This window comes from Eleutherodactylus coqui, chromosome 4 (genome assembly GCF_035609145.1).
Source record: "Eleutherodactylus coqui strain aEleCoq1 chromosome 4, aEleCoq1.hap1, whole genome shotgun sequence".
Classification (NCBI taxonomy): Eukaryota; Metazoa; Chordata; class Amphibia; order Anura; family Eleutherodactylidae; genus Eleutherodactylus; species Eleutherodactylus coqui.
In genome coordinates, this window is record NC_089840.1 from 57,762,423 (window position 1) to 57,774,676 (window position 12,254).

Consider the following 12,254-nt stretch of genomic DNA (forward strand, 5'->3'; position numbering starts at 1 on the left):
GCCACTTTACTTGCATTGCAGGAAATCGCTTGTGTGTGGCCCCATCCAAAACAAAGGTTATGCGCTAGAAGTAGCTGACCGAGTCCATAAAAACACAAGGCCAGCAGCAGAAAGACTGCCTTCAAAACCCCACAATTTGGTGCGATTTTGATGCGGGCTTTGTGCAGAATTTATTCTTGAGAAAGTGAATTTCATAGTGGAAACTGATTGATATGCCACAAAAGTGGAACTTTGCACCGCATGTCAATTTCTGCACAGGTTGTGTGGATTATTGCCACAGCTTGTGGACAAGACTTAAGGAGTTGTCTCGCGCCGAAACGTTTTTTTTCCAATAGGCCCCCCCGTTCGGCGCGAGACAAACCCAAAAGGATGGGTAAAAAAAAAACAAGAAAAAAAAAAAAAAACACCGAATCCCCGCTCTGCGACTTCTTCCTTCTCCAAGATGGCCACCGGGATCTTCACCCACGATGCACCGCGGGTCTTCTCCCATGGTGCACCATGGGCTCTGTGCGGTCCATTGCCGATTCCAGCCTCCTGATTGGCTGGAATCGGCACACGTGACGGGGCGGAGCTACAATGACGATGCGGGATCAGCTCTCTGGCACGAGCAGCCCCATTCACAAGGCAGAAGACCGGACTGCACAAGCGCGTCTAAAAACGCCAGAAGACAGCGAATTTAGACGGATCCATGGCGACGGGGACGCTAGCAACGGAGCAGGTAGGTGAATAACTTCTGTATGGCTCATAATTAATGCACGATGTATATTACAAAGTGCATTAATATGGCCATACAGAAGTGTATACCCCCACTTGCCGCCGCGAGACAACCCCTTTGAGTCCCATCCACTTTGCTGCTACTGTAAATTCAGCAGGATTTCCAAGTTGAGGGTCCATATGGAACAAGGATAAGGTGATGGGAGGACAGCTTCATATCACTATAAATCTTTTAAAAGGAGCATATAGCTCGAAGTGCATGAAAACATGCTGAATGCATTCAGCCAACAGCATGTTCTCTTGCACTTTGTGAGCTAGATGCCCTTTTAAATAGTCAGTGGTGAGTCTGTCCTCCCATCACCTTATCCTTGTTGCAGATTGCAGCCGCTTGCCAACAGAACTTCAGAGGATCCAGCTCCTGCTTTATCTCCCCAATATAATGAGGCACTGTATGATGTTTTTCTATTTTCTTTAATACCACTAGGTCCACATGGAAGTTCTGTGGCAAATCCACCCTGTCTGGAACCCCTCCCACAATTCTTACCTTTGTCATTACCCTACTGTCAGAACTGGAAGCTGCCGTTCAGTGCATCGAGTAGTACTGCCAAGTAGGTTGCCTGTTCCCTTTATAATGGGTGGACTACTTAGCAACACTGCTGTATGCATTGAGCACAGCTTCTAGTGCTGACATCGGGAGAACAGGGGGAGGCAAGTATAACCCCGGGGCTCAACAGGTCACCTACTTTTAGCCCACAAGCTTAGCTTATAGGGCTAAAACTAGGCAACAGTAACTTCAGCTTTAATTGTATTTTATGCTGATGCAGCTACTCACTGACAAGACAAACATCTGCTGTGCAACAATCTTTATTAAGCTATATCAGGCCTACAGGTTTGGAACTGTAGCATAAAACCAAACAGTGCAACAATGAGATAGCAACATGGAATGAAAGTCTTATGTTTAACAACCACCTCTGAGGCGAAGCACAAGATGAAGGGTAGATTCTTTCTGGATGTTGTAATCTGAGAGAGTACGGCCATCTTCAAGCTGTTTGCCGGCAAAGATCAATCTCTGCTGATCTGGTGGGATACCCTCTTTGTCTTGGCTTTCACATTCTCAATAGTGTCACTGGGCTCAACTTCAAGAGTGATGGTCTTGCCAGTCAGGGTTTTAACGAAGATCTGCATACCACCTCTTAGACGGAGCACAAGATGGAGGGTGGATTCTTTCTGGATGTTGTAGTCTGAAAGAGTGCGACCGTCTTCCAGCTGCTTGCCAGCAAAGATTAATCTCTGCTGATCTGGTGGAATGCCTTCTTTGTCTTGGATTTTGGCCTTCACGTTCTCAATAGTGTCACTGGGCTCTACCTCTAATGTAATGGTCTTGCCAGTGAGGGTTTTTACAAATATCTGCATACCACCTCTCAGACGAAGCACAAGGTGAAGAGTGGATTCTTTTTGAATATTGTAATCTGAAAGAGTGCGACCATCTTCCAATTGCTTGCCAGCAAAGATTAATCTCTGCTGATCAGGTGGGATACCCTCTTTGTCCTGGATTTTGGCTTTCACGTTCTCAATAGTGTCACTGGGCTCAACTTCAAGAGTTATGGTCTTGCCAGTCAGGGTTTTAACGAAGATCTGCATACCCCCTCTTAGACGTAGCACAAGATGGAGAGTGGATTCTTTCTGGATGTTGTAGTCTGAAAGAGTGCGGCCATCTTCCAGCTGCTTGCCAGCAAAGATTAATCTCTGCTGATCTGGTGGAATGCCTTCTTTGTCTTGGATTTTGGCTTTCACGTTTTCGATAGTGTCACTGGGTTCTACTTCAAGGGTGATTGTCTTGCCAGTTAAGGTTTTCACAAAAATTTGCATACCACCTCTAAGACGGAGCACAAGATGGAGTGTGGATTCTTTCTGGATGTTGTAGTCAGAAAGTGTGCGGCCATCTTCAAGTTGCTTACCAGCAAAGATCAATCTCTGCTGATCAGGTGGAATACCCTCTTTGTCTTGGATCTTGGCCTTTACATTCTCAATGGTATCACTAGGCTCTACTTCTAGTGTAATGGTTTTGCCAGTGAGGGTTTTCACGAAGATTTGCATGCCACCTCTCAAACGAAGCACAAGGTGAAGCGTGGATTCTTTCTGGATGTTGTAATCTGAAAGGGTGCGACCGTCTTCTAGCTGCTTACCAGCAAAGATCAATCTCTGCTGATCTGGTGGGATGCCTTCCTTGTCTTGGATCTTTGCCTTCACGTTCTCAATAGTGTCACTGGGTTCTACTTCAAGAGTGATGGTCTTGCCAGTGAGGGTTTTCACGAAGATTTGCATACCACCTCTTAAGCGAAGCACAAGGTGAAGAGTGGATTCTTTCTGGATATTGTAGTCGGAAAGCGTACGGCCATCTTCAAGCTGCTTGCCAGCAAAGATCAATCTCTGCTGATCTGGTGGGATACCCTCTTTGTCCTGAATCTTGGCTTTCACATTCTCAATAGTGTCGCTGGGTTCTACTTCAAGGGTGATGGTCTTGCCAGTAAGGGTTTTTACGAAAATCTGCATACCACCTCTCAGACGAAGCACAAGGTGAAGTGTGGATTCTTTTTGGATATTGTAGTCGGAAAGCGTGCGGCCATCTTCAAGTTGCTTGCCAGCAAAGATCAATCTCTGCTGATCTGGTGGGATACCCTCTTTGTCCTGGATCTTGGCTTTCACATTCTCAATAGTATCACTGGGCTCCACCTCAAGTGTAATTGTCTTTCCAGTTAGGGTTTTCACGAAGATTTGCATACCACCTCTTAAGCGAAGCACAAGGTGTAGAGTGGATTCCTTCTGGATATTGTAGTCTGAAAGAGTGCGACCATCTTCCAGCTGCTTGCCAGCAAAGATCAATCTCTGCTGATCGGGTGGGATGCCTTCTTTATCTTGAATCTTGGCCTTCACGTTCTCAATAGTATCACTGGGTTCTACTTCAAGAGTGATGGTCTTGCCAGTCAGGGTTTTTACAAAGATCTGCATACCACCTCTCAGACGGAGCACAAGATGGAGGGTGGATTCCTTCTGGATGTTGTAATCTGACAGAGTACGTCCATCTTCCAGCTGCTTGCCAGCAAAGATCAATCTCTGCTGATCAGGTGGGATACCCTCTTTGTCTTGAATCTTGGCCTTCACGTTCTCAATAGTGTCACTGGGCTCCACCTCTAGTGTAATGGTCTTGCCAGTGAGGGTTTTTACAAAGATCTGCATGCCACCTCTCAGACGGAGCACAAGATGAAGTGTGGATTCTTTCTGAATATTGTAGTCTGAAAGAGTGCGACCGTCTTCCAGCTGCTTGCCAGCAAAGATCAATCTCTGCTGGTCGGGTGGGATACCCTCTTTGTCTTGTATTTTAGCTTTCACATTCTCAATAGTATCACTGGGCTCCACCTCAAGGGTGATTGTCTTGCCAGTCAGGGTTTTCACAAAGATCTGCATCCTGACCTAGAAGAGGAACATGAAAGCATATTGAGCCACTATGAAACTTCCATGAAGAAATAATAAAATGATTTGACCGTCTCAAGCAAAGCCTGCCCTCTATCATTCAAGATTAAGCTAGTAAAACACAAAAGTGACCACAAAAAAAAAAAAAAAAGTTATATAAACTCATCTAGTCTGCCATAGTGTAAAAACACTTCAAGATAAGAAGCAGTAAACAGTAAGAGTAGCTGAAAGCTATATAGCGGTCATGTAGTTACATCTAACAAACAGCAGGAGCGGGTAGACATCACAATTAACACTGTTACAATCCAGCATACAAGAAAGTGCTGTATGGTAACATATGGATCAGGCTGGATGAGCGGTAAGTTGGCACAGCACTATAGCAATGCCATCAGCTGCCATAGGGGGGGGGGGGGGGGGGTCCTACAGAGTCTCCCTATACATACAGTATATCCTACAGTCTCCTCTACACATACAGTATACACTATATATGCTAGTCTACCTATGCATACACATATCCCCATCTCCCTATATCCTAGTCACACACACGGTCTCCCTATGCATACAGTATACACATTATATATCCCCATCTACCTATATACATACACTATATCCTACAGTCTCTTCTATTAATACAGTATACACTATATTTCTTAGTCTCCCTATACATACAGTATACACACTATATCCCATTGTTAGACCTAATACAGATCAGCACAAAATACTTCAATCTAAAGTGTAAAAATAAATAAAACTAACCAAAAACCACCATAAAACAGAGGTAGACCCTCACAGACGCTTGTGGCCCCTCAGACATACAGTTAGTACATTCATTTCCGGCCCAGACCTCCTTCCCGCCTAATAGTATAAACATTACTATAACCTCCCAGCCGCGCTTTTACCTCACAGCTTCGGGTACAAACATAACACCAACAGAGACAATAACCCGTCCGAGGCTTACCTCCTATCAGACTCCGACGATAAATGAGCTGCTCTCCCAGCTATGCTGTCCGTTACTTCTCTCAGCGGCTGTTGAATATATCAGGAATGCGTCACAAGTTAGTATTTATAAGCCCAGCGCTGACTCATCACCACCACGTCACTCGCTTCCTCATGCGCCACAGAAAACATAGCTCCCGGGATTTGGGCGGGGTAGTAATTACAGCTCGAAAATACTAGATTCTTCTTCGTTGGAAGGAATTAGATGCCGTAGAGACTGATTAGGCTATTTTGTAGTAGAAATGACCGTTCATATACAGTTTATTACTTCTTTCGTTAAATCTGCGCGGAGGGATACAAAGCAGAGGGGGCGTAGGCTTGAGCCGAGACCTCTAGAAGATTCTAGCCGGTCTTTGCTTTGGGCGTGTATTTGGCGGTCGCTGATTGGTAGGCTGTGACGTAATGTTGTTGCTGGGGCTGCCTGGCAGATTCTACACGTCCCGCCTGCTTGGTGATATTGTTTCCCTGTTTCCTGGTGGATATTGTGAAGGGCAGATAATGTTATGGGGACGGAGGGTGTAAAATGAGATACATGAGAACTGTTCAGCTATTAAATAAGGAGTAAGGAGAGATTATTATCCACTGAAGAGGAAATAAGCCCCTGATTAGTGGGGTCTGAGGCTTGGACCACCGCGCATCATGAGAACAGGGATCCAGAGGGCCCCTGAATGAGCGGTCGTCGCATATTCGCATTACTGTTCCATTTATTTCTATGGGATCGCCAGAAATAGACAAATACGGGTGTTTGACTATCTACTGCAGAGCGAATGGAATGAATGAACGGTAGCGGGCATGTGGACCGCCTTTACGCTCATTCGGTACACTCAGGACCCCCGTTCCTATGATCGGTATGGGTTATGGCGGTCAGGCCTCCACCAATAGGATACGTAGGGCGGCTTCATATCTGCGTTGGTGGTTCCACTTTCCTGCTCCATTCGGAGAGCAGGAAAGGGGAATCTCCGCAGCCGAACGGCTCTGTTTCGGGACAAAAGCGAACAGCGCCGGACAGACCCCACCGCGTCCGCCTCTGGATTCCGCAGCAAACACCCTCCATGGCACGCTATGGAAAAATGATTCTTCATGCTCATGAGCGGAAACCAATTGCAATTTCCGCTCGCGGGTGGAAAATCGCAGCATGTTCCATTATACTGCGGCTCCCGCACAGACGGCTTCCATTGAAGTCAGTGGAAGCCATCCGACCCGCAAGCCGCAGAATCGGTGAAAAGAGCAGGAGATTTTAAAAAATAAGTTAAAATCTGTACTGCAACGGCGACATGTCTGCACACGTCCGCAATACAGAAGAAAGAAGACACGGAGAGGTACGCAGGGTCGCCGGGCACGGGTGGATTCCATGCAGGATCCCCATATGGGATCTGTGTGTGCCCGTGGACATGAGGCCTAAGGCCGGCTTCACACGGCCGTGACGGGCTCCGACGCGGAATTCCGCGGCGGAGCCCGTCACGGGGCCCCCCAGAAACCCCAATACTTGGATCCGGAGTCCCACGTCCCGCATGACGCTTCGGCGCGCATGCGCAATACAGTGCGTGACGCGCCAGCCGCGTCATATGACACGCCCGCAGCGTCACATGACATGCCGGCCGCGTCATATGACGCGGCTGGCGGTAGGCGGAGAGGCAGTTTCACGCTATCTTCTGCTGTGCTACAGTGGAAGATAGTGTGACGGACGGCTTCCATTGACTGCAATGGAAGCCGTCCGCGTGTACACCCGCATCAAATAGAGCATGCCGTGGGTGAGTCCGGATGATTTTACGGTGCGGAATTCAGCGGTGGAATTCCGCACCGTAAGCATTGAGCTATTAGGGTGGAAATCCGTCCATGGGAAGGAGCCCTAAAATGGGGTCCGTTCGGTTTCCCCTCAGCTGTCCGGCTTTTTCATGGAAGGAAAAGCACTTTTTCTTCTCGTATTTTGAGCCCGATCTGCGGCAGAACCTCCGACCGGATGTTCAGACGAAACCGTCCTTATCCCGTACCCTGTGTGTAGGGTATACATACTCTGAACATGACCATCCACACCTACAGACCTGTATTATGCCGAAAGAAGGTCCCCTTGTCACTCGCCAGGCAAGTATATGTTGGCTTACGTTTATTTTTTCCTCTATAGAGGAAAGTGTGGTGCGCCGCATGTCCCCTATACAGCAGTCGCTCCTAAATTAGTATTCCACGCGGTGTTTTTTTTTTTACCATGACCGCCTATGGATGAAGTACGATTGTATACATTGGCAGTTTATGTTCCCATTCACACGGGCGTTTTTCCTGTTTGCATTCTGTCTGCATTTGGTATTCTACGTCTACTGAAAACATTCGCGTGTTTGTTCACATGAGCGGATAGCAATTGCGATTTCCGCAAGCGGATTTAAAATCACAGCATGTTCCATTTTTGTGCGCAGTCCACATGAACGGCCTCCATTGCAGTCAATGAAAGCCGTACGATCCGCTGCCCATCTGCAGTTAACATTGCGGATAGATTGCAGATACCCCCGTTATCGCCTAGCGTCGACGCAGGAAGAACAAATATATATTTTTTCTTAACCCCTTAATGACATGGCCTATTTTGACGTTGAGGACCGAGCGATTTTTGGTATTTTTCCATCTCCATTTTTCAAAAGCCATAACTTTTTTGTTTTTCCGTCGACGCGGCCTCATAAGGGCTTGTTTTTTGCGTGGCGAGCTGTAGTTTTTATCGGTGCCACTTTTGGGTACATAGGCTATATCGTAAAACTTTTATTATTCTTTTTATGATAACAGGGAGAGAAAACGCATCAATTCTGCCACATTTTTTTTTAACAGCGTTAATCATACAGCATAAATGACACACTAAATTTTTTCTGTGGGTCGGTACGGTTACAACGATACCAAAATTCTTATTCTTTTTAGGTTTTTACACTTTTTTGCAATAAAACCCCTTTTTTTGGAAATCTTTTTTTTTCTCTATAGCTGCATTCAAAGTCCTATAATTTTTTTATTTTTCTATGTACGGAGCTCTATGAGGGCTTATTTTTTGCGAGATGAGCTGCAGTTTTTATTGGTACCATTTTGGGGAATGTACGGCTTTTTTGGTCACTTTTATTGCATTTTTTGGGAGGCAAAATGTTAAAAATTAGCATTTTGCCGATGTTTTTTAGCAGGTTTTTTTACGCTTTTTGCCGTACAAAACAAAAAACATGTTCATCTTTTTGTACACATCGTTACAGACGCATCAATACCAAATATGTGGTGTTTTAATTTTTTTTTATGCTAATATTAGAAAAAGCACAAAAAAAGGGTTTATTTTCCATCTTTTTTTACATTTTTCTTTTCTTTTTTTACACTATTTGAGTCCCTCTCAGGGACTTACATTACTGCACTTATGATCGCTGTGATAAGGCATGGCAGAGCTACTGCCTTGCCATGCCTTATCGCTTATACAGCGATCATAGGTATTGGCACTACAGGACGCCAGTGTCTAGCGTCCTGTTGCCATGGCGACAGGCCGGACTCTCGCGATAACATCGCGAGAGCCGGCCCAAGACACAGTGGAATTGCGCTCTCTCTGTGATCTCTTTTCCTGCTGCGATCTACTTAGATCGCGGCAGGAAAGGGGTTAACAGCGGGGGGCGCATCTCCGATGCCCCCTCGCTGTTGCAGCGGGACGCCGGCTGTGACTGATAGCCGGCACCCGCTGCGGGATAGCGCGAGGTCAGTCATGATCTCGCGCTATCCCGATGACGTAAGGGTACGTCATTTTGCGTGAAGTACCAGCCTGCCATGACGTACCCTTACGTCATAGGGCGGGAAGGGGTTAAAATCTGTACTGCGCATGACCAACAGCGAACGTCCGCGGCCATCCTCATTACAGAAATGACAGGTACACAGGGTCGTCGGCTGGGATCAGAGCTGGATTCCGCTACAGAGCTGTTCGTGTTCAATCTGCCTAAATGAACACTAATACAGAGGATTGAAAAATGCGAAAACTGTATTAAGGCCAAGAACTGGAAAACTTGAAATATTTTAAAGGGGGTTTTCAGAACTAAAGAAAAAAAAATCTAATGGCAAGCAAATGGTCTAAAATAAAAAAAATAAGCCATATTCACCTTTTCCATAGCCCCCCTGGTCCACCGCAGCCAACCCAAACCTAGGTCATCCATAGTATTTTGCATGAAAAAACACTTTAAGCTGGTCTCACATGAGTGTCTTACGGCGGCGTTTCTGCCTCTGTAATATAGTGAAGATGCTCTATCTGATAACCAAAACTTTCCCTTTTCCTACAGAATTCTAAAAACTGGGCTTTATCTGTCACATCTTTTTTAATTGGACAATGGACACTTCATTTTGATTGCGTAAAAGTACTTTTACATGGGCCAATAGTCGCCTGAATAATAGCTTAGACGAGCGATTGTGAGTGACTGTCTGTTCATGTACACACGGCCCCCGACAGGGCAAGGTGTACAAGAAATCACTCAGTAATTGCTAGTCGTTCTGTTTTAGCTCACTGCAATGGAAGACTACGGAGCGACATCTTGCTCAGTGTAAACAAGACTCATTCATTCTCTAAACAACTCCTGCTTACTGTGAATGGAGGCGGGCGGGCCGGAAGACATCTACATTGCACTCTGCCTCCATTCTCTGACATACTATTGTTTTTGTGTAAAAACAGTTGTCCCATTCAAAAGTATCTTTAGCTGCTGAGGAACCTGTTTGGCCATAAAATAGGTGTCAGGTATCTTTGGCTGCTCACCTCTTTCCAGATTAACTCATTTATGATACTTGCTCTTGACTCCTTTTGGACAATGTGGCTTCTGTTTTTGCTCCATTTATCTAGGCCTAGCACCTCTACTAGTATAAATTTCCTTAGGGCTCATGTCCACGGGCAAAATGTGATTTAAAATCCGCAGCGGATCTCCCGCGCGCGGATCCGCACCCCATAGGGATGCATTGACCACCCGCGGGTAGATAAATACCCGCGGATCGTCAATAAAAGGCATTTAAAATAAAATGGAGCATGAAAAAATCTGGACCATGCTCCATTTTCGTGCGGGTCTCCCGCGGGGTCGGCTCCCGCGGGCTTCTATTGAAGCCTATGGAAGCCGTCCGGATCCGCGGGAGACCTAAAATAGGAATTTAAAGCATTTACTCACCGCAGCGGACCGCGAAGCTCTTCTCTTCCTCACGGCCGAATCTCCCTTGCTTCGGCTCGGCGGATGTGCCCGGCGCATGCGCGCGGCACGTCGACGACGTGCCGGCGATGTGCCGCCGGCGTAAGGAATTCATCCGCCGGCCGAAAATGAAGATCCGGCCGTGAGGAAGAGCAAAGTTTCGCCGCCCGCTACGGACAGGTAAATGCTTTTAAATTCTTATTTTCAGCGCTCATGTCCGCGGGGCAGGAGGGACCCGCTGCAGATTCTACATGTAGAATCCGTAGCGGGCCCGATTTTCCCCGTGGACATGAGGCCTTAGAGTTCTCAAGCCATGGTACAGATGAACATGTTGTCACATGTCTGAGAAGAAGCCGCAGCACTCAATCGAACTCTGGCCTCTTCAATCAGTTGATCAGTAGAGATTCTGAGCATCAGATCCCTCCAATCTAATATTGATGACCCATCCTGAAGATAGGTCAATAGTTTAGTCCTGGGCAGACCTCTTTAATCCTGGAACACCTATGGCGAATTTCTCGGACTCATACCATAATGTTTTTCAGAATTTGTGGTACTTCTATTTAGCTCTGTGTAATATCCCCTTCACTATTCCTGCATCATGTTGTTCCGCGTATAACACAATTTTGCATTTGCGTTCTACTTTATGTATGAATCAGATAAATGCTATTACTTAACTTTGTTACATAGACACCTAACATGAGTATAATAGACTCACAAGCTATTTCGCTGGTCACTTGTTCTTTCCACCTTCGTGCTTTGCTGTGGATAGCAGATACTGCATCACCACAATTGTGAGAGCTATATCGAGCACCAGCCTCCAGATAGTAGTAGTCGGAGCACAAGTATGTGTGTTCAAAAATTTTCCCCAGCTTCTAGTGTTTCGGCATGTCAAAAAGAAAACTGAGTGACACAGAAATAACTTGTTTTCTTGCGGAAGACAACAGTGGCATACACTTCAGCGACCACTAATTTGAACCCTAGCCAAACAACAGTGAAGAGGATCAGCTGAGTGTTGCGATGAAGTCCCATATAGGCAAAGTATTGAAAATATTGATGACGATTTGGAAGGTGGATGCTGAAAATTCCCGCTATGTAGGGAGAGATGGATTTCCACCAGTGCCATGCAACGTGAGAAGAAACAGTATTATCAGGTCACAAACAAACGTGGTAAAGCTGCCACCTTTGAATATGTTACAGAGGTCAGTGTTTTTGATTTGTACATTATGAGTGATATTAAAAAAAATCTCAAGTACACCAATTTGGAAGCAGAGAGAATTTATATACATAAAAAAAAGATCATTGTTCATGTGGCAAAATGTGATTTAGTAGAAATTCAAGCTTTCATTGGACTGCTGATCACTGCAGGTCTCTTAAAGAGCAATTTCTCAAACGTCTTTATTCTGTGGAACAAGAAATATGGTCCACCAATTTTCCGTGTCGCGAGGGGTAAGGGGAAATTTGAAGACCTAATGAACTTTTTGAGATTTGATGACAAGTCGTCAAGAAGTTTTTCGAAGGCCTACAGACAACTTTGTGCAATTTTCTTAACTATGGGACCACCTAAATCACAATCTTCAAAAGTACTACCTTCCAGGTGTGAATCTGACTATTGATAAGCAATTGGTCCCATTCTGAGGTCACTGTTGCTTTCACCAGTACCTGAGTTCAAAGCCAGCAAACTATGGAATAAAGATCTTCTGGATACCTGACTCCAGCTATGTTTACCCACTGAAAGGCTTGCCCTACTTGGGAAAAGAAGGCAACGCGGGGGGAACAAAAATTCCATTAAAGTTGGTGAGTGAATTGGCAATAGGGTACTTCAGCACTCATCGAAATATTACGACAAACTATTTCTTTACATCAGTGGAACTCGCTGACCACTTGCTGAGGAATGGGCTAACACTGGTTGGCACAATGCAT

General features: G+C 45.7%; 1 protein-coding gene across 1 annotated transcript; it reads right to left on the minus strand.

Annotated features, from left to right (window-relative positions):
• Positions 1 to 1,562: 1,562 nt before the first annotated feature.
• On the minus strand, positions 1,563 to 5,298 carry LOC136625365 (polyubiquitin-C-like). Its single transcript, XM_066599495.1, is given in 3 exon segments — positions 1,563 to 1,818; positions 1,821 to 4,185; positions 5,144 to 5,298. Coding segments are annotated over 2 exon segments (2,505 nt in total). The 5' UTR covers positions 4,180 to 4,185; positions 5,144 to 5,298; the 3' UTR covers positions 1,563 to 1,672.
• Between the last annotated feature and the right edge of the window lie 6,956 nt (positions 5,299 to 12,254).